The 23,374-nt window shown below is 44.9% G+C and overlaps 1 protein-coding gene across 8 annotated transcripts in view; it reads left to right on the top strand.

Moving 5' to 3' along the window:
* EFCAB6 (EF-hand calcium binding domain 6) overlaps nt 1-23,374 on the top strand; it is a 274,102-nt gene that overhangs the window by 177,440 nt on the left and 73,288 nt on the right. For all 8 annotated transcript variants that reach the window (XR_012515451.1, XM_074390943.1, XM_074390946.1 and 5 more), the window contains 2 exons: nt 8,645-8,741; nt 15,713-15,831. Coding sequence is in view for 7 of the 8 variants with exons in the window: in XM_074390943.1 (XP_074247044.1) it covers nt 8,645-8,741; nt 15,713-15,831 (216 nt within the window). In the remaining variant the exon portion in view is untranslated. The remainder of the gene's footprint in view (nt 1-8,644; nt 8,742-15,712; nt 15,832-23,374) is intronic.

Here is a 23,374-nt window from a genome sequence, read left to right as displayed (position 1 = left end):
GGCTCCAACTCAGTGCTGCCTCCTTGGCCTTCTCCCAGGGAGAATGTACGCTCCTTGAAGACACAGTAGGGCTAACATCCAACCCCACCCAACAGTGGCACCAGGGGATGGCCCGTCCCCATCACTCCCTGAGATCTGCTGAGAGCCGGCACGCATGAGTGAGGTAGCTAGTCAGCTCCTCCTTGACCGATTGTTATCGCATGAGCAATTCCAAAGTGCCATGTGCTGTACTAGTACCAAGGTGTGTCTTCCGACGTGATGGTACAGCATCGTAGTGACACTCACTATGCTGTTTTGCCCATGAGGCACTCAGCGGCCCCCAGGGGTTCCAGTCAGGTGTCGCTGCTACCTAGGCAAGGGCAGCTCCCTGAAAGTGGAGCCTCTGGAAGCCAAGGCCGCTGGGCCAGACCGTCGTGACACTTGGCTAGACTGCAGAAGGCCTTCCGATCTTGTATGCTAATTTCTCCCCCTGAATTCATAGGTTTTATTTTGCCTACACTAAAAAAATAAAAAACAAGAAAGAAAATGATGATAGTCTCTTCCTAAGCAAAATGATTATCTAACACGTTAAGTTGGACACCTGCTTCCAACAGTTCAGGTTCTCAGGAGCTTTATTATGAGACTTGATTGCCTAACATTAAAACAAACAAAATCCTTCCCCAAAAAATTCTCTGGAGAAAGTTCATTTTCTATTCTCTGCAGAATGAACATGGAAAATTTCAACCACACAGTGCAGTTTTCTGTTCAGATGACTCACCTTATTATTTACATTTATACACCCATTCATCAAAGATTTTCTGATGGTCTGCTATATGCTAGACAGCGTCCTGGGACTAGATAGTGCAGCAGTGAGTAAGACCCAGATGCTTCTGTTGAGGGGCTCAGGGTCAAATATGAGACAGGTACAAAAATAAAGAGCTACTTAGAAATAGAAGATGACCCAAGTGCCGCAGGAACAGAGGGAGGCACCCGTGAGTTGCTCAGGAAAAGTAGGGATATTTGAGCTGGATCTTGAAGTTTGAGTAAGAGTTTTCCAGGTGCAGGCTGGAGGAAAGGTCATTCCAGACCTGGGAAGGGCGTTTGCAAAATCACAGAGGCAGCTGGGCGTGGTGGTTCATACCTGTAAGTCCAGTACTTTGGGAAACAGGTGGATGACAAGGTCAGGAGTTTGAGATCATCCTGGACAACATGTTGAAACCCATCTCTACTAAAAACTCAAACGTAGCTGGGCGTGATGGCCTGTGCCTGTGGTTCCAGCTGATTGGGAGGTTGAAGCAGGAGAATTGCTTGAATATGGGACGTGGAGGTTGCAGTGAGCCAAGATCATGCCATTGCACTCCAGCCTGGCGAACAGTGACACTCTGTCTTAAAAATACATACATATCACCGAGGCAGGTGGGAGCGTTGAGCACATTTGGGAAATGCAGGGAGGACGCCTGTGTGGGAGCGGCCTGCACAGTGGGCCTGGTGGGGGAGGAGGCCACGGGGGCAGGAGGGCAGGCCGCGAAGGCCACCGTCTTCCATTGGCAGGCAGGGAAGGCTGTATGCCATGGGGTGAGGGAGTCACACTGTGCTTTAGAAAGATCCTTCAGCGCCCTGGAGTGGAGGGTAGACACAAAGGAGGACAGGCTGCAGCCCAGCGGGACCCGGCTTGGTCCCTGGGGTCCGGTGGAGAGACAGCTCTGAGACCCACACCAAGACATTGCTTGAGAAAGCCGAGACCCCCCTGGCTGGGCCCTGTGCCGTGTGTCCTGAAGACACGTCCTTCAATATCCCAGCAGCCCTGAAAGGAGGCGTTCCTAGCTGGCGTCACACGTGAAGCCCTAGGAGTAGGGGCTCAGAACAGTTAGTGACATGGCCATAAGGACACAGATGATGAGTAGTGAGGTAGGGATTCGAGCCCAGGGAGCCTGTTGGGAGGGGCCGCCTCCTATGCCTGGATAGCCTGCCCTGTTCCACCTCCACCACCCAGCGGACCTGGATACCGCCCCTTTCCGGAAGCCTTCCTGCTCTCTTGGTTGGACCCTTCTGTTCTCTGGGCCTTCACTTTCCACCTGCATCAGAAAAACACAATACTTTTGAAAACGTTGAAAGTTCATAACTTTGCTGAAAAGAGGACACTATCTTGTTTGCTTCCTAACTGCAAATATTTGCATTTTAATACAAGTAGAATGAATGATTGGTCTAATAACTTATTCTTATTCGTTTTTTTTTTTTTGTTTTTTGTTTTTTGAGACAGAATCTCTCTCTGTTACCCAGGCTGGAGTGCAGTGGCACAATCTCGGCTCACTGCAGCCTCCGCCTCCTGGGTTCAAGCGATTCTCCTGCCTCAGCCTCCTGAGTAGCTGGGATTACAGGTGCCCACCACCATGCCTGGCTAATTTTTGTATTTTTAGTAGAGACGGGGTTTCACTGTGTTGGTCAGGATGGTCTTAAACTCCTGAGCTCGTGATCCGCCCACCTCCCAACGTGCCTCCCAACTACTGGGATTACAGGTGTGAGCCACCACGTCTGGTGACTTACGCCCTTTTTTTTTTCCTACATCTTTGATTCCCTTCCAATCCTTGCTTAAAACACACGTGCCTTGACCATTTATTCACTTACAACATGCACGGAGTACATTTTGATGTGCAAACATCTTAAAAGATGAAAGTATTCTCATTGTGTGCTTTTAGCAAAATTAGATAGTCCATCACCAAATACTGCATCAGATCCGTCCTGTTGGATGACTAACTGAATGGAAATACCACATTTCCTTTTTTATCCTTAGAAATGTATCATTCAGTCATCAAGCGCCTTGGCTGATCTGCTCGATGTTACCATCCTTGTTGGAATCTAGAGTGCTGTTGTGTCTCTGCATTTCTCTCTGAGTCATCTCATAATTGTGAAATCTCTTCCCATCTCGAACTCTGTTTCCTTAACCATTTGGGCATAAGGAAGGAACTCTGAATTTCCAGCTGTGTTCAGTGAAATCTAACACAGCACCATGGTGTCACTGTCTTCTTTTATACGCTCCTGAGAGATTCTGTAGGGCTTTGACCGCTGTGGCAGCAACACTGAAGGCCAGGGCTGGTTCCTTTCCACGTGGTCTCATCCCGCTAGGTGATTCCGTCATTTTCGTTTCGTTGTCTCTCTGTCTCGTTTCTTAAAGCATAGTTGGGAACAACAGAAGAGTAATGATGAAATATTATTTAGGATAATATAGTATATTACTGAGGTTATAGTAAGATTAAAATCAACATCACTAAGACTGCATACTGTGTCAGTGTGTCATAGATATATGAGAAGGTTTAATGGATACAGATGATAATTGCAAAATAGAATGAGGTTTTTTTTTTTTTTTTTTTTTTGAGACTGAGTTTCGCTCTTGTCACCCAGGCTAGAGTGCAAAGGCACCATCTGGGCTCACTACAACCTCCGCCGCCCACCTTCAAGTGATTCTCCTGCCTCAGCCTCTCAAGTAGCTGGAACTACAGGTGCGTGCCACCACACCCAGCTAATTCTTTGTATTTTTAGTATAGACGAGGTTTCACCACGTTGGCCAGTCTGGTCTTGAACTCCTGACTTCAGGTGGTCTACCTGCCTTGGCCTCCCAAAGTGCTGGGATTACAGGTGTGAGCCACTGCACCTGGCCAGAAGGAGTTTTATTTTATAAAGAAAATAAGTGATTTATTTTGGAAGACATCTAAGAATGAAAGTCGTGAATACCAATCCTGATTTTGATATGGCAGTCCCAGCCTCATAAAACAAACTGGGAGTATTCCCTTCTGTTCTATTTTCTGGATCGTATAGAATTGTCATTTTTTCTTAGATATTTGATTGAATTAACCAGTGAAATCATCAAGTCCTGGAATGTCCTTTGTTGGAAGGTTTGTAACTATAAATCCAGTTAATTTAATAGTTATTGGATTATTCAGAGTTTCTATTTCATCTCAAGTGAGTTTTGGTAATTTAGATCTTTCAAGATGTTAGTCATTCAGGTTGTCGAATTCATGGAATTAAAATGGTTCGTAGTGTTCTTTTATTATTTTTTTAAGTATCCGTGAAGTGTTCAGTGAGATTCCTAATTTAATTTTTGATTTTCATAGTTGGTTTCTTCTCTCCTTTCTTCTTCATCAGCCCAGCTAAGGCTTACCACATTCATAGATCTTTTAAAAGAACTAGCTTTTGTTTTATTGATTTTTCTCAATTTTTCTGTTTACAATTTCATTGATTTAGGGTCTATTATTTCCTTCTTTCTGCTTGCTTTAGATTTATTTTCTCTTTTATACTTTCTTAAATTGGAAACTCATAGTTTTTATTTGAGTCCTTTTTTCTCTGATATAAGCCATTAATGTAATGTGTTTCCCTGTAGGCACTGATTTAGCTGCATTTAACAAATCTGAATATGTTGTAGTTTTTATTTTTATTCATTTCAAATTATTTTCTAATTTCCCTTAAGACTTCCTCTTGGATCCATGGATTATTTAAAAATGTGTTGTTTAATTTCAAAATATTTGCATAGTGTTCAGGCTGGGTGTGGTTTCTCATGCCTGTAATCCCAGCAGTTTCAGAGGGTCAGGTGGGCATATCACTTGAGATCAGGAGTTTGAGAACAGCCTGGCCAGCATGGCAAAACCCTGTCTCTACTAAAAATACAAAAATACAAAGAAATAAAATTAGCTGGGCCTGGTGACGGGTGCCTGTAATTCCACCTACTGAGGAGGCTGAGGCAGGAGAATTGCTTGAGCCCGGGACATGGAGGTTGCAGTGAGCTGAGATTGTGCCATTGCACTCCAGTCTGGGTGACAGAGGGAGACTCCGTCTCAAAAAAAAAAAAAAAAAAAAAAATCTCATAGTGTTTAAATCTTGTTCTGTTATTGATTCAAGTTTAATTTTGTTGTGGTCAGAGAACACATCTTCTGTGATATTCTTTTTAATTAGTTGAGGTTTGTTTTATGGCCCTGGATATGGTTTGTCTTGGTAAATACTCTGTGTATATTTGAAAAGAATGTGTGTTCTGGTGCTGTTGGATGGAGTGTTCTATCAATGTCAGATCAAGTTGGTTATTAGTGTTGTTCAGGTCTTCTATATTCTTGCTTATTTTCTGTCTCCTTAGTCTATCAATTAGTGAGAGAGGAGTGTTGAAGTCTCCAGCAATAGTTTTGGATTTGTCGATTTCTTTTCCTAGTGCTATCAATTTATGCTTCATATATTTGAAACTATGAGGAAAAGACATTATGTATTACAATTTCCTGGGAATTTACCATTTCTATTGTTACTCCTCTCTCTCTGAAGTTCTGAATTTCTCTATCATTCTTCTTCCCTTGAAGAACTTCCTATAGGATGTCTTTTAGAGCAGGTCTGTTGGAGACAAATTTCATTTTCTTTTATTTATAATATCTTTATTCTTTATTCTCAAAAGATACTTTTGCTGGATATACAGTTTGGGGTTGACATTTCTTTTGTTCTGGCACTTTAAAAATGTTGTTCCACGGTCTTCTGGCCTCCATAGTCTGTGGCAAGAAGTATGCAAGTATTCCGTTTACTCAGATGTCATATGCATATACCATTTCTCCAGGCTTCTTTCTTCCTTTCTTCCTTCCCTCCTTCCTTTCTCTTTTTCCTTCCTTCCTTTGCTCCCTCCCTCCCTCTCTCCCTCTTTCCCTCCTTCTCTCCTTCCCTCCTTCCTGCCTTCTCTCCCTCCTTCCCTCCTTCCCTCCCCCACTTCCTCCCTTCCCTCTTTCCCTCCTTCCCTCCCTCCCTCCCTCCCTCCTTCCCTCCTTCCCTCCCTCCTTCTCTCCTTCCTTCCTTCCCTCCCTCCCTCCTTCCCTCCTTCCCTCCCTCCTTCCCTCCCTCCTTCCTTCCTTCCCTCCCTCCCTCCTTCCTCCCTCCCTCCGTCCCTCCTTCCTTCCTTCCTTCCTTCCCTCCCTCCCAAGGGCTACTTTTCTGGGTCTTCTGGCTAGAAAATCTTAGGTTTTAGCCTATCTGTGCTGCTATGTGTGTCTCATGATGAGGGCCACGTTCAGGGTCCTCGTGAGAGAAGAAAAGAGAGAGAGAAAAAAAAAATTAACATGGATTTCCTAACACTCCTTGAATCACAGGGCTCCCTTTTCCCATTTCCTCTGGTTAGAGAAGATTTTAACATTTTGGCCACTGCAAAAGTGCAGTCTCAGAATTGGGCTGGGAGAGTGATGAGAAACCGAAAAGGGAATTCTCGCCACTCTGTCCTGAAGAGGCCGTCGGTCCTAGCTCTTTGTTCAGAAAGTCAGCCTCTCTTTTGGACCTTTTTCTGTTCATATCTGCCACACAGTTCGTGTCTGAGCTGGGAACATGGGAGGTAAGCCCCGTGGCACTCATAACTTCATCATTCTTCAAGTCTGGATTTCTCCCTCCATTAGCCTTCTGTTGTTTACCCTTTAGTGTCCTTAGTTGCTTTTTATATTTCATGTAGGACTTTGGATTGTCATAAGAGGGAGAGAAAGGGTGAAGTGTGCCTAGTCCTTCTTAACTGGAACCAGAAGCCCCTCCCAAGACCCTCGTACTGCCTGGTGTGTGTTCCTGAAGTCTTCACACAGCTGTCAAGAGCGGCTCCCTGGTCTTCCTGACAGTCTTCCCTGCCCTATCCTTCTTGGTCACATGTAGTCTCTGAAATTATCCGAATCACTTATTTTTCTTGTGTGTTTGTTCTAAGTTTTCCCTTCACACTGTAAGCTCCTTGAGAATGCAGACTCTGTTCACATCGCTAGTCATTGTGTCTGCAGGGCCTAGAGCAGCACATAGTGACGGTTCCTATGTATCTGTGACTGACGAACTGGCTGATAGGAAGGAAGGCTGGATCTGACTGATGGTCAAGATGAACAAGCTGGGCAGCAGGACAGGAAGTAAGGAACCCCTGGAAAACCTGATCTCTCGAGAAGGACAAGTATGTAAAATGAGAAAGGGGGAAATGGATGGGAAATCAGTAGGACTCATTGATTTGCGCATGGATAGCAAAGAAATAATCAAGGCTTACAGCCTAGAAAGGAAACCAGGATGTGGAAAGCAGAGGGCAGACGGCTCGTTGGATGTGTGTTTAGACAGGGAGATTAGTTGAGGTGCGTTGACTTTGCTGAGACAGCACATGCTCCTCGCGGGCTCTGTGACAGCACTTTTGGGAGGTTCAGATGAGTCTTCTAGTGCAGGTGGGATTTAGGAGGAGCCTAAAGGTGAAGGCAGAGAAACAGACATCAGCAGGACTTCCAGTCCTTTTCAGCAAAAGTTGTAAAAATGCAGCGTAATTCCATCAGTCGTCCAAAACCTGTCATGGTGAAGTAGTAGTCGGGGATTGGCTGGTTGGGCTTTGGGTCCACCCTTGAAATTCCGTGATTCTGTGGAGTCCGGTAGGCAGTTGGAGAAAGATGGCACAGAGAAGCAGGTGAGGTTGTAGTACCAGTAGCACAGACTTGTGGGCAGGCAGCATCACGGCTGCGGCTGGGGGCCTCGAAAGAGGTGATCTCGCAGAACAGAGTGGGGAGAGTCGGGTGGAGAAGGAAGGTCACAATGACAGCAGCACACACTGGCCAGGCACCAGCGTGGGTGTGCATGGACTTGACACATTTTCCTCCACTCCTGATTTGTTCTAGTGTGTGGAAAGATCCAGGGCATCCCGGCCCCCCCAACATCAGCCTTTATTGTACTTTGCTGTGGCCTAGTCAGGGACCTGTGAGAACAGGGTCTTTTTTTTTTGAGACAGAATCACGCCTGTTGCCCAGGCTGGAGTGCAATGGCACGGTCTCACTGCAATATCCACCTCCCAGATTTAAGTGATTCTCCCACCTCAGCCTCTGTACTAAAAATACAAAAATTAGCACAGGGTCTTTTATTAAGTGTCCATCCTGTGAGTAAATATGACAGAATTTTGATCATTTTTATTTATTTTTATTTTTGAAATGGAGTCTCACTCTGTCACCCAGGCTGGAATACAGTGGTGTGATCTCAGCTCACTGCATCCTCCACTTCCCGGGTTTCAGTGATTCTCCTGCCTCAGCCTCCTGAGTAGCCGGGATTACAGGTGTGCGCCACCACACCTGGCTAATTTTTGTATTTTTAGTAGAGATGGGATTTCACTATGCTGGCCAGGTTGGTCTTGAACTCCTAACCTCAAGTCATCCACCCGCCTTGGCCTCCCAAAGTGCTGGGATTACAGGTGTGAGCCACTGCACCTGGCCATATCTTTAAATCCAACAAACCTCACCTTGGAAAATGAGCTGAGACTGAGAAGCTCCCCCACTGTTTCCCAACCATTTCCTATAGTCTTCACTATCTCCCCAACTTGCAAATTCAGAAATAAAAAGTGTTTAGCTGTTTTCCTCCCAAGACACTTAATGTTATATTGTGTTCCCCCTTCTGAGAACAAATGAGCTCTGTTTGGTTTGTATGCTGAAAAAAAAAAGTTGAATATCATTTATCTGAAAATAAACAAGGACTTAGAAAATTTAAGGAGACATCCCTAACATGCAGCTGGAGAAATAAGACTGTATTTTAAGAATTAAGTTAAACCAGATGTGAAATAACAGACTTTACTGGTGTCCTTGAAACAAACAGGGGGATAGGAAAACCGTTCGGGAGATTAATGAGCCTGTTAAATGTAAACACAGTTATTTATTATTTTTTTTCTTTTAAGACCAAAACAGAAGGTCGCGGATTCAGAACTAGCTTGTGAACAGGCTCATCAGTATCTTGTTACCAAAGCAAAAAGCAGATGGTCAGACTTGTCTAAGGTAAGACAATGATTATTTCCTTAAAAGGAAAGAAAATCTATTTCAATGTTTTAATATCACTGGGATGATCAAGCTGTTCAGACCCAGCTGCTAAGATGGGAAAACAGCTCAGTCTCCCCAACGTGGGGACTCCTGCTACTCCTAAAAGACTTTCTCAAACTAAACTCTCACATTCAAGGACAAGTGATGTTTAGAAAGATAAGTAACTGTTAGAGTTACATGGGCAGAAGTTTCTGGCATTATTTCAGGCTTGATATGAATTTAAAAAGTATTAGGTCGGTGCAAAAGTAATCGTGGTTTTTGCCATAACTTTAATGGAAAAACTACGGTCACTTTTGCACCGACCTAATACATGAAAAATAGAAGGTGCTGTCATACTTAACTTTACACCAAATAAGCATGGGTTTTAAAGAGCTGTTTCTTCCTGTCTCGCCAAAATCATAGAAGCACATGTATAAGGTACCTGCCCACCACATGCAATCATATAAACTCTGATTATGGTATTGAGGTGGGCCTGTCTAATCCAACAGGGCCGGTGACAGCCAGACCTACAGGACAATGGAACTGCATGTGCACCGCTGAGTTTGTCCTGAAATCCAGGCTGTGAGCTCACCACTTGATAATGCAACAAGAATGCAATAGCTTCCTTCTAAAGAGTATTTTTTAAAGTGCATTATGGAAATATTTAATATTATTTTGTTTCCTCTGGTTATTTTCTCTGTTTCTCTTTCTTAGCCTGTGCTTAATATGAAGTTTTGTCTTTGAAGTCCTGCTGACTTCTGGAACTGCCTCTACACAGCCTTCTGTCCCACGCAGACTGGACTGTCTGTGCTGTGGACTCCATAGAGTGGACTCTCTGCTCTGTGGACTCTATAATACAGAGGATTTTCTGTTCTGTGGACACCATAAAGAGAAATGTCTGTGCTGTGCACTCCATAGAGTGAACTGTCTGCTCTGTGGACTCCGTAGAGTGAACTGTCTGTGCTGTGGACTCCATAGAGTGGACTGTCTGTACTGTGGACTTTATAGAGAAGACTTTCTATACTGTGGACTCCACGAAGTGGACTATCTGTGTGCTGTGGGCTCCATAGAGTGGACTGTCTGCATTCTACCCTCTATGGAGTGGACCGTCTGTACTGTAGACTCCATAGAGTTGACTGTCTGTGCTGTGGGCTCAATAGAGAGGAACTCTGTGCTGTGGACTCCATAGAATTGACTGTCTGTGCTGTGGACTCCATAGAGCGGATTGTCTGTGCTGTCAATCCCATAGAGTGGACTGTGTGCACTGTGGACTCCATAGAGTGGACTGCCTGTGCTGTCAACTTTATGGAATGACCTGTATGCTCTGTGGACTCCATAGAGTGGACTGTCTGTTCTGTGGACTCCATAGAGAGGACTAGGACTCTCTGTGCTGTGGACTCCATAGAGCTGACTGTCTGTGCTGTGGGCTCCATGGAGTTTACTGTCTGCTGTGGACTCCGTAGAGTGGGCTGTGTGCGCTGTGGACCCCAAAGAGTGGACTGTCTCTGTTGTGCCCTCTATGGAGTGGAGTGTCTGCACTGGCCCACGCCAACCAATCTCACAGACGGGAGCTCTGTGTGGCCCACTTTCAGAGCAGCCCTCTAGGTTCAGGTTAAAGGGCAGGGTCTGGACTAGAAACTGCAGCTGACCCAGTTAGCACCAGCTGAGAAGAAAGCAGGATGCACCATTTCGTATCATCCTCTGCACCTTCTCTACCAGCTTCTCTGTAACCTCCTCTCACTAGGGTCTGACTTAAAGAGATGAACCTCTTTGTTCTCCAGCCATCCTTACCTCTCAGCTGGCCCCAGACTCTCGTCCCTCCTCCACACTCTTTCTTCCTCCTCCCCTCGCACAGTCTGCCCCATCAGGCAGATCAGAGCAGCCTCCTGGCCCCCATCTGCTGATGCAGTTCAGTGTGGACCCCGGGGACCCCTGAGTGCCAAGTCCAGGCCCCTTTCCAGCTTCCTTCTTTCCTGCTTGGATTTATTTAGCACGTACTGTACACCAATCGTGCAGTGGAATGTAGTGGTAACCACAGTTAGTCTGATCCCATCTCACGGAGATCACACACCTGTGGAAATGACAGTCCACAAGCAACAAAGCAGATCAGTGCTGTGAAGAAAATAACGACAAACAGACTGTTGGAGAGCGGGTGACAGGTGGGTTGGCGAGGCCTTGGTTTCTGCAGTCAGGCCATGGAATGAGATTTCCTGTTGTTCTGCATCCTCATCAGCGTTTGGTGTTCTCAGTGTTCCAAATTGGGGGCATTCTAATAGTGCCATAGTGGTATCTCGTTGCTGCTTAATGTGTATTTTTCCGATGGTGTGTGATGTGGAGCATCTTTTCATGTGCTGATTTGCCATCTTTCTACGTGTGTTTTAGTGTGGTATCTACTAAGTTTTGGGCCCATTTTTTAATCAGATTGTTTTTTTTTTTCTTCCTATGATTGGGTTTGAAGAGTCCTTTATCAGATACGCCTTTTGCTCACATTTTCTCTGATTCTGTGGCTCGTCTTTCATTTTCATGGCCGTGTCTTTTGCAGAGCACATATTTTTAGTCTTAATGAAGCCCAGCTCCTCAGTTCTTTCTTTGATGGATTGTATCTAGCAAGTCACTGCCAAACTGGAGGTCATCTAGATTTTCTCCTATGTGATCTTACAGGAGTTTGATAGTTTGTGTTTTACAATTAGGCTTGTGATCCATTTGAGTTAATTTTTGTGGAGGGTGTAGGGTCTGTGTCTGGATTCGTACATTTGCAGGTGGATGTCCAATTGTTCCAGCACCGTTTGTTGAGAAGACCGTCTTCGCTCTGCTGAACTGCCTTTGCCCCTTTGTCAAGGACAGGTTGATGGTATTTATGGGGGTCGATTTCTCGACTCTCTGCTGTGTTCCATTTGTCTACTTGTCTTTTCTTTAACCAAAACTACTGTCGTGATTACTGCAGCTTTACAGTGAATCTTGACATCCGTAGTGTCAGTTATCCAAATGTGTGTGTGTGTGTGTGTGTGTGGTATTATGTTGGCTATTCTGAGTCTTTTGCATCTCCATATAAACTAGAGTAAGTTTATGGATCTCTACATCTCTACAAAACAACTTACTGGGGTTTTGATTGGGATTGCATTGAATCTTTATTTGATGCTATTGAGCCCTCCTGTCCTATATAATTCCATGATGTATATATTCCAGTTTCTTTATCCAGTCTGCCGTTCATGAGCATTTAGGTTGATTTCATGTCTTCATTATCTAAATAGTGCTGCAATAAACATACCCGTGCATGTATCTTTATGTTTATATTACATAAATATATCAGTATAATTATAATTATATAATTAATATATTAGTATATTTATATTAGCATAATATAAATATATTTCTACTACATATTTTAATATAACATTTATAATATACGTTATATTTATACTATATTTTTAAAATATATTTATAGTATATATATTAGTATATTTATACTATGCTATATTTACTCTATATTTATACTAAATGTGGCAATTGTGAATGGGATTGCATTCCTAATTTGGCTCTCAGCTTGGCTCTTGGTGATGTATAAGAATGTTGGAGGTTTTTGTGTGTTGATTTTGTATCCTGGGATTTTGCTGAAGTTGTTTATTAGCTGAAGGAGCATTTGGGCCAATACCATGAGGTTTTATAGATATAGAATCATGTCGTCAGCAAACAGGGATACTTTGACTTCCTCTCTTCTTATCTTGATCTGCTTTATTTCTTTCTCTTGCCTGACTGCTCTGCTCTTGGCCAGGACTTCCAATACTACATGGAATAGGGGTATCGTGTGTTTTCTTCAAATCTTGTTCATTGCTAGTATATAGGAAAATGATAGACTTTTGTGTATTAACCTTGTATCCTGCAACCTTGGTATGATTGCATATTAATTCCAGGAGGTTTTTTTGTTGATTCTTTTGTATTTTCTTTATAGACGATCATGTCATCTGTGAACAAAGAGAGTTTTATTTCTTTCTTCCCTATCTGTATACCTTTTATTTTCTGTTCTTGTCTTATTGCATTAGCTAAGACTTGAGTATAATGCTGAAAAACAGTGGCAAGAGGAATATTCTTGCCTTGTTCCTGATCTGAATGGGAAATCTGCTTTCTCATCATTAAATACAATATTAGCAGTAGGCTTTTTGATAGACTTTTTAATCAAGTTTGAGGAAGTCCTCTATTCTTTGTTTACTGAGAGTTATTATCATGAATGAGTGTTGGATTTTCTCAAATGTTTTTTTTTTTGCATGATTGTGCATCTGTATCTGTTAATATGATTTTTCTCCTTTTCTCTGATGATATAATGTATTTCATTTATTGGTATTCAAATGTTGAACCAGCTTTATATACCTGAGATAAATCCCACTCAGCCATGGCATATCATTCTTTTTATATGTTGCTGGATTTTATTTACTAATATTTTGTTGAGGATTTTTTTTGCATCTGTGTTTTTGAGAGATACTGGTGTGTCATTTTCTTAACGTATAATATCTTTGTCTAGTTTTGGCATTAGGGCAATACTGGTATCACAGAATGAGTTAGGAATTATTCCTTCCACTTCTATGTTTCTGGCACAAGTTCTTGTAAAGCTTTCTGCTTATGGGTATCTGTCCCAGTAAGTTATGGTTCTCTGTCTTCACCTGTCTGTCTCTCCAGTTTTTGGGACAGTGGTTTGGCCTGTAACTCCACTTCTCTAATGATTTAACAAGAGTCGTTAATTTTCCAATTTGTTCAGATTTTTGCTTCTTGTTGGGACAGAGTGGTAACTTCCAAGTTTCTTACATGCCGGACTTGACACATGCTCTTAAAGGGATTTTGAAATCCTACAGACTCAAATTTTTAAAAGCTTAATTTTTTAAAGTTATGGTTCTACTATGGAGTATATAAAATACATATATACAGTTTAAAAAAGTTTAAAGTGGTCACGATGTAACCATCATTCAGATGAAGGAAAAGAATATTGCCAATATCTTAGAACAGGAGCCAGCACACTTTTTCTGTAAAGGCCCAGATAGCAAATATTTTTGGCTTTGTGTCCACACTGCTCAATACTGTAGCATTTGGTACTGTCAGGCTTGCTATTTTTTCCGTTCTAGTAGATGTGTAATAGTATCTCATTGCAGATTTGATTGGCGTTTTGTTGGTTATCAGTGAGATTGAATATCTTCATTTGTTCATTCACTGGTCAGGTTTCCTTCATTGTGAAGTGGTGGCCTGAGACTTTAAATCTTGAGAAACTGTTACTGTGGTCATGGTGTACGCTGCTCTGCAGGTCCTGCTCTTTTGTAAGTGACACGTGGTGCAACTATCATCTCTGTTTCTAGTCTGTGTTCTTACCCTTTTTATATAGTGTCTTTTGATAAACATAAGTTCTTTCTAATGTAGTCAGATTTACTAACGTCTCTCTGTAGGTCTTGTTTAAGAATTCTACCCGAGAGTCGTCATGAAGATATTCTCTCACATTCTCTTACAGGGACTTGACAGTTTCAGTGTTCACACTCAGGTCTTGAAGTCTGGACTAGATGCTTCCCAAGTGTTGTGAGGCAGGGACCCAGTGTAATTTCCTCTGTATGGAAGGCCGGCTGTCCCAGCACTGGTCATTGTGAAGTCCCCCTTCCCCTGGCTGATCTGAGCATCACCACTGCCTACATCACAGCCTGCAGGTGTTACTGACCTCCTCGTTGTGTTCCATTGATCAGTTCGCCTGTGCTGGCACCTACATCACATCTTTGTCATCACTATAACTTAATGATACATCTTAATTAATTGGTAGGCAACTCCCTCTATCTTGTTCTTCAAGAGTTTTGAATCACTTTGTTGAGTTCCACAGAGAAAATGACATCTTTACTATTCTATTTGCGTTTTCTGATTCATGAACATAGTGTCTCTCCATTTATTTTGATCTTCTTTAATATCTTACAATAAAGTTTTATACTTTTCTGTATAAAGGCATTTCTCAGCTATCACAGATGTATTCCTAGGCCTTTCTAATTTTTGATGCCCTTCGTAAATGTTATCTTTTAAAATTTCACTTTCTGTGTCTGATATATAAAAATGTGATTGATTTCGCCTGTTGATATAGAATCCAGACCGCTTGCTAAATTCACCTCTTATCATAATTTATTTGTAGATTCTTTGTATTCCTATGTATACAATCATGTCAGTGAATAATAATGATTGTATTTCTTCCCATCCTGTCATTATACCAGTTATCCTTTTTTCCTGCTTAATTTAACTAAGACCCCGCAGTACAATGTTGAAAGTGGGTGATGGAGATATCCTCACTTTGTTCCTGATCTTAAGGGGAACACTTTGTTCTTTCACTGTTAAGTATCATGCTCACAGAGAATTCTGTAGATGTACCCATTACATACACCTCATCGCATTGTTATGAAGAAGCTTAAATAAAATATTACTTGGAAACAAGGGAAGATATTGCTGAGAACCACGTGTGTTAGCTGTTACTCAACTCTGTGGTCCTCTTATATGCCTGACAATACCTTCTGTACCCCTCAGGGACATAAAAATGGTACCGTATAATCTTGTCATCATAGCTGGAGTCTAATGTCCCTCATTTCCCCTCTCACAGCCAGAGGGCTAAAGTTACCTTCACTGGGATGAGGATCCTCCATCTCATTTCGCGGGCTCTGGTTGGCCCTTATTTCTAATTGTTTGTGAACCCAAGAATCCAGGTCAAACCCCAGATACCACTCAGAAACCACCCCCGTCCAACACCTGATTCTCCTTCCCATTTTGCTTGGTCACTTTCTTTCCAGGAGTGATGAGGACGCCTGGAACTTAGATTAGAAGGTGATTAAGGAGGTGGATGGGGATACAAATGCCTTAGGTTGTTCCAGATAGTGACTCCTCAGCATCTTTTCCACTGTCATTCACTCCTTTCACGTGTTCCTAAATACCATCTTCTGATATTGTAGAATTTTCTAGAAACCGATAACGAGGGCAACGGCATTCTCCGGCGCCGGGACGTAAAGAATGCGCTGTACGGTTTTGATATTCCCCTCACACCAAGAGAGTTTGAAAAGCTCTGGGCAAGGTAAGTGGCACGTGGGACTGGCTGGTTTCGGTTCCTATGGACTGGGTTGCTTGCTGTGGCAAATTCAGCACTAATCTTCCCTGGATCAGGGTGACTGGGGCTGAGAGCATTTTCTCTTGGTCACATCTGTCTCGTCTCCTGTGTCTGTCCTCGTTCCCTGCTCCTTGTTGCTCATAGTAAGCAGCCTCAGTGGATGGGTTGGTCTTCAGCCAACACAGAGAACCCGGGTAAATGCTCATCATCCATAACAGACTTGAGAGGTTTGCATTTCCAAGGAACTGAGAGCTCAAGCCCAAACTTCTACTGTTTTAACCAAACAAGTCACTCTCTAAGGACTTCCCTCTAATACAACTCACTCAGCAGACATGGGTAAAGGAAAGAACAGTTTCTCTGCATTGCTATAGACGGGAATTAATGTTGCACAACTGTTTTATAGATAAGTAATTTATGGGAAGAAAAACCGAACTTTCAGCGACTTGGAGTAGCTTCCCGAGGGTCTGTTAAACTGAAGATTGTATCCAGTGTTGGCTCCATTTGTCAAGCATATTTTCTATTTCGCTGTTTCGGAACTGGGCCCCCTGTTGCGGTCTTCCCTGGATGGACGTCTGAGTTTCACATCCCACACTAACAATGTGGTCTCTTCCCGAGTTCCAGACCCAACTTCAAATTACCTCCTCCTTCGCTGTGTGTCCGCAGCCACCTGCGTTCCCCCAGGATGGTATTCCACCATCGTACGGCCACTCAGGAGGCAAACTCATGAAACACTTCATACTATTTCCCAACTTTTCACCTGTTCAAAGTGGAAGGCTGAAATGTTGGCCAAGTTTAGAATTAGGTGGGTGGTTTTGTGTCTAATTTAGAAAAGCCACTGGAAGTTCTCACAAAATCCTTATTCTTTTAAAGATCAGTTCCAACGCAGGGTCTCATTAGACTCCCTGCCCATTTCTGTCTGAGCAGCTTACATTAGTAGTTCTGGCTGGCTGACAGGCAGAGCTTTGCAAAGCCGGCGAAGGCACAGCCCTCCCCCTCGGTTGACCCTTTGGATGATCTGGAGATGACGACGTGGTCCCAGTCTTTGGGGAGCGGTCAGGGCGCAGAATGCATTTACACAGGTAGCTACGGTACAGTGACAGCTGTGCAAAAACCCTGGGCAGAGAGCAGGTGGACTGGCGTGGGCGGTGAGGCGGGAGCGTGGGGCCGGGGGAGCTGGACGCTGTGGTGGGTCCAGATGGAGAAGGAGACATTCCAGGTCAGCGGCCGCCTGTCTGCAGGGAGGCAGGTGTCCTGCCAGAAGTGGCATGGGGCTCCCAGGGTCAGACAGGAAGTGGAGGGCAGATACCTTACCAGGTCCTTGCTGCCAGGTGTTACTGACCAGGCGGTCGGGAACAACGGAAGTTGAGTGTGGTCATAGGGCGAACAGGGCTGTGGTTCGGGAAGATGAGTCAGGAAACAGTTCAGGGGAGAGGCTGGCTGGGAGTGCTGGCCCTGGGAGACCGCCGCCTGGGAGTCGGGGGGCACAGGACGGACCCCTGAGTGGGGGCTGGCCATGGGGATGAAAGGCACTGGAGTCGTGTCCCCCACCGAGGCTCCCATGTGGGAAGTGAGAGTGCGCGGACCCTCTTTCTGAGGGCAGGACAGAACTTGTTTCTGTCCCCACTGGAGGTGGACGCTCACTGTTGCTCGTGGCTGGAGTTTATACATTTATGAACACAATTATGAAGTGTACGGATTTGCACCCTGTGTTGACAACTGCTTGCAGTCTGAATTTTGTCCACTATCCTTTAGTTGACCTTATGCCACAGATGGGGACTGGTTAAGAGCAACAGCCCTGCAGCCAGATGCGTGGGCGTGACTCCTGCCTGCTTCCCGCTGTGTGACCTCCATCAAGTTACTTAGCTTCTCTGTGCCATACACTCCTCATTGCCTGCAAAGCAGCACTAATGCTCCCTGTCACCCCAGGCCGCTGTGATGCCTGGTTAAGGAGTCATATAAAGTGCGAGCCCGGGGCCTGGCGCACAGTAACCACTCAGTGAATTTAACACACCCTCTCTTCATTTGGTCACCCAGCAAATGCTTCTTAAACGCTGGCTCTGTGCCTCTTTGCATGGCTGAGGATGACCAAGATGAATGAATAACCCAGAGCTCATCTCCTGAGAGACTCACATGCTCTTAGGAGAGAAAGTCTTGGTAATTCAGTGCTTTGTCCCTGCTGGGACCTATGAAGGCTCAGAAATCAGGGACTGATGAGCTGGGCTTTTAAGCTGAGTTATTTCACATAACAAGCTTAATTTATGAGGACGTGGAAGAGTGATGGTGAATCTTGTCTGCTAGAGAATATATTTGGAGGCCACAGAAAAGTGCCGTTCTTGGGGTGGTAATTCCTCTATTCCCTCCCTCCAATGGGTCCCTTTTGCCCTCTGGAATGGTCTTTGGGGCGGCACCCACATTCTCCTGGTGACCCTTCCCTTTTGCCCTCTGGAATGGTCTTTGGGGCGGCACCCACATTCTCCTGGTGACCCTTCCCTTTTGCCCTCTGGAATGGTCTTTGGGGCGGCACACACATTGTCCTGGTGACCCTTCCCTTGTCCATGTTTTCATTATCCCTTAGGTCAGTCGCAGTCCCTAGGAAGGAAATTATGCAAATTATGGCTGCATAGATATTAATTCCATGGTGTATATGTACCACATTTTCTTTATGCAGTCGGCCATCGGTGAGCATTGAGGTAGAGTCTGTGTCTATGCTGTTGTGCTCAGTGCAGCAGTGAGCATACATGCAAATGTTTCTTGATAATAGAATGGTCTCTATTCCACTGGGTCTATGGGCGCAGTCATTGGATTGCTGTGTGGAATGATAGTTCTGCTTCTAGTTCTTTGAGAAGTCTTCACCCTGCTTTCCACCCTGGTTGAACTAGTTTACACTCCCACCAACAGCATATGAGCATTCTCTTTTGCTCTGCAACCTTGCCAGCATCTGTCATTCTTTAACTGTTTAATAATAACCATTCTGACTGATGTGAGAGGGGGTCTCATTGAGGCGTTGATTCGCATTTCTCTAAGGATCAGTGACGCTGAGCTTTTTTCATCTGCTTTTTGGCCACATGTATGTCTTCTTTTGAAAAGTCCATTTCATGTCCTTTGCCCACTTTTTAATGGGGTTGTCTGATTTATCCTGTAAATTTGCAAAACTGAGATGTCTAAGGTGATGTTAAGCTGCATTGGTCCCAGTGGTATACTGGTCGGGTGAGGCTAACCGTGGCAACAAACAGGGCCAGCATCTCAGTGTCTTCCGCAAAAATGGAGTCCTAGTCTAGTGTGGGTATGGGGGGCACACCGCCTGCAGGATCACTTAGGAACCAGGCGTCTCCCGTCATCCCCTGGACCTTTTGTATCTGCCGACGGAGAAGGAGAAAGAGCTTGGCGGAGCACGTGGGCAGCTTTGCAGGGCCCAGGCCTGGAACCATAGCCATCTTCACCCTCTTTGCATGTTCCTGTGGCCAGAATCCATCCACATGGCTGTGACCACCTGCAAGGGAGGCTGGGAGGGGCCCTCTGCATGCATGTCCAGGGGGAAAAAGAAACAGAGATGAGGAACTCATCGTGGTGTCTGCCACACATGGAATTACCCCAAGGGAGATGGGACAAGGAGCATTTAAGGCAGAGGAGACTCCAGGAGTGTGTTCATCTGGACCCAGATGGGGAAACAGAAACCACTGTGGGTATTTACAGCCACGTGGGAGTTTATGCAGCAAATGGTGACATGGGGGTCGGGAGGGCTGCAATTCTGAAAGGGGGAGGGCGGCATTACTCAGAGACCAGGACTTTTAGATGCACTGAATACAAAGAAGTTGAACTTGGAGATGTGCTAGCCGGGTAGACTGTAAGCTCAACGTGAAGAACCTTTCAGTAATTAAAGCCATCTGGGACCCTGGCAGGCAGTCCTTGAAGGAAGTGTGGTTCTCTTGTCTGACATGGCTTCGTCTGAGGCGACCGCCTTCTTACTGGGCAGTGTAAAGGGAGGATTTTGGCTCTTTTTATTTATTTGTTTTGGGTTTTTTTGTTTTTTTGAGATGGAGTTTCACTCTTGTTGCCCAGGGTGGAATGCAATGGCACGATCTCGGCTCACTGCAACCTCCGCTTCCTGGGTTCAAGCGATTCTCCTGCCTCAGCCTCCCAAGTAGCTGTGATTAGAGGCACCCACCACCACTCCTGGCTTTTTTTGTATGTTTAGTAGAAACAGGGTTTCTCCATGTTGGTTGTGCTGGTCTCGAACTCCTGACCTCAAGTGATCCTCCTACCTTGGCCTCCCAAAGCGCTGGGATTATAGATGTGTGCCACCATGCCCAGTCGGATTTTGGATCTTGATGGGCACTGGAACAGATGGTGTCTGATCTTCTGTAATTCCATCAGAACACACTGAATGTGCCCCTTGGGCATGTTCAACTCTGGCAGTTGGACACTGTATGAGTCTTTTCTTGTGCTGCGATAAAGAAATGCCTGAGACAGGGTAACATATAAAGAAAAGAGGTTTCATTGGCTCATGGCTCCACAGGCTGTACAGGAAGCCCTTTGTTGGCATCTGCTCAGCTTCTGGGGAGGCCTCAGGAAACTTACAATCATGGCAGAAGGAGAAAGGGGAGCCAGCGCTTCACATGGCCAGAGCAGGATGAAGGTGGTGGTGGGGTGCCACACACTTTTAAACACTCAGATCTCTTGAGAACCCATTCGCTATCGTCAGAAAAACAGCATGATGAGGATGGCGTTCAACCATTCATGAAGGATCCAGTCACCTCCCCCAGGCCCCATCTCCAGCACTGGGGATTACAATTGGACATGAGATTTGGGTGGGGACACAAATCCAAGCCATATCAGACACTTTGATTTCTAAAGAGCAGCTATTTGAGCCGTCAGACCACCCTCCGAGACGGCACCTGAGAGGATTCCTTGTGTCCCCAGCTACACGAGGTGCTGCGTCTGCCTCTGCCGTCTGGGCTGGGTTTACACCGCACCTCCTGATACTGCCCTGTAACTCTAGGGACAGTGGCGTTTGAAGGTACTTCTGAAATTTATGTAAGAATCCAGTGCTTAAACTGAGCCTAAAGGACTGAGACATTCTCAGCCAAGCAAACCAATCAATGTGAACATACCCAAATTATGTGCACAGCTGAATTGCTGTGTGCACAATAAATGGGCAGAGTCATCTACTTGTATCACAAATGAGAGGCCATCGCCATCCACAAATGTGAATTTTTATGGGTCCTCTGGTTATGTGTACATTTTTTTCCTGGGACATCTATTGCTGAACCATTTGAAAATTCAACTTTATAGGCAAGTTGATTTTTTAAAATGTTACACAAGGATTATACCATGAAGGGCGAGGTTATGTAAGCTCACTTAGCTTGCTTGTTAATCACATGCACAACGATATTTTAGTTGCAGTTGTGCGATCTGGTCTTCTGTGCCTTTGGATGAGAATAGAACGTTTATGATCTTTATTAATGAAGTCATTAAGAGTGCCTTTTCATTCAGTTCCAGTGTCACGATGGAAAGCTTGTTGTTAGTCACCCCTTGAGCACAGCACTCCAGGAGGAAAGCCCTTCCTTGGAAATGCAACGCCTTCACTTTTCTTAGCTCAACGTCTGTGAATGGATACTACAGCTCATGCAAGGCGTGAGGACGCTGTGTGCCAGATGCTGGGAGTTTGCAAAAATGAATGAACCATAGTTTCTTCTCAAGAAACTTGCCATGTGGTAGGCAGACAAGACATGGACGGAGGAACTGGATGGAGGCAGGATGTGGGAGAACCTTTGGGTGGCACAGGGCAGTAGGAAATGCCAGCATGCACTCCCCGTGTATCCCCACATGCAGTAACCCATCCAGTTTCCGCCATGCCGTGAAGAGCTCAGAGGAAGGCAGCGTAGTGGTTCTTTTGACTTAGGAGGAGAGAGACATTTCCAAAGTAGGCACACTGCTTTCTGGGGCTGCGTGTCAGGTGGGTGGGCTGTGGACCATTCTGTTAGGAACCCTCCTATCAGAATGGGGAACCCCTTAGGGCTTTATTCAGAGGGCATCTTGACCTGAGTTGCATTATTACATTGCCCTGGTGGCACAAGGCTAGTTAGAGTCCTGATGTAGTTCAAGGAGAAAGGCGTGGCCCTGGGATCACCCTAAAGCTCAAGAAATGGCAGTCCTTCCGCCTTTGGTATGTCCATGTGAAATTCAGCTTCCTCCCTGCAGCCATCTCAGCATCGCCAGCAGCAGGGAAGCCTTTGCTGGAGGCTTCTGCCTCTGATAGTGCTGCTGAGACCACAGCTCTTCTACAGCCACAGGAGAAGCCTCGGGAACTACAGAGCCCACAGGCCTCTTTCTGAGGGTGTGTTGTCTTGTGTTTTAAAAACAAAATTCACTGAATAAAGATGGAAGGGTACTTTTCTGGGTTGCAAAATTAAAGTCATCCTCCTAACAGACACCTGAAAAGATCTTGTCATCCCCTCTGTATTCTGGTGGAGAAAAGAGAAAAAAAAAACCAGATACCCAAAAAGATCTGCAGGGGATAAAGAGCTGGTCATGGCAGGAGCTGGGCAGGGCACTGTCCTGATACCTCACATCTAGGACTGCGTGTGACGGCTCCTGGCTGAGGAACTGATCCCTGGAGCCGGCAAAGGCCTTGCCAGGTGAAGAGCCGGTGAGCTGGTGTTTACCTGGAACACTCTCTCTGCACCCTACCTGCAAAGTAGTGAAGGAAATTGTCCAAGGGGGCTTTTCTTACCTTGACAGGTAGAGTCTGTGTGGAGAATGTACAAATACTGTGTTCAGGTAGCAGGTGGATGACAAACACATGGCGGAGGAGCGGGGATCTGCAGGGCACAGAAGGCAAGGGAGCATGGAGAGGACTCTCATGGACACCCGACGGGACAGGCCCACGTGGCCTTTGGGAAGGGTGGTGGTCTTCCAACTCCTGAGAGCCCCTGCAAGTTTAAACACAAGTGCACGAAGCGGCATTCACCCAAACATCGTCCTGCTTTCTCTCCTACCTGCCACCCCGTCCCCTTGAGGACAAGAACGTGGCATATAAGGACGTTTTCTTTATTGTTAACTCAGCTTAAACAGTCGCACGGGGCTTAGTGTGTCAGAGGCAACTGTGGGTCTCATAGGTCCTCCAGGATCTCATCGGTTAACAAGCACAGCGAAAGAGCTCTACCTCTCCAAGGAAAACCGATGGTACTTCTGCTCCGGCAGACACATGCCCAAGCAACGTCCTGATGGGAGAATTCTGCTGGCAAAATTGTTTAAATATAGCCTCATTCCTTGTAACTCTGAGTTCATCTGGGGAAAATCACATCTGCAAATGCCATTTTTATCGATTAGATGAGTACCAAGATCTTTCTGTAAAAATAAATGCTTTCTTTCTTTAAAGAAAATTGGCAATTTGCCTTAAAATTTTTATTGAAGTAATTCTATTCTATTTGAATAACGTTGGGAGATAAAAACCCTCCATTATGCCTTTTTTAATGAGTTCTAATTCAGAAAAATCTCAATAATAGAA

Source organism: Saimiri boliviensis, chromosome 21 (assembly GCF_048565385.1).
Source record: "Saimiri boliviensis isolate mSaiBol1 chromosome 21, mSaiBol1.pri, whole genome shotgun sequence".
Lineage (NCBI taxonomy): Eukaryota > Metazoa > Chordata > Mammalia > Primates > Cebidae > Saimiri > Saimiri boliviensis.
Note: the sequence above shows the minus strand (reverse complement) of the source record. Positions and strands in the feature narration are given on the sequence as shown.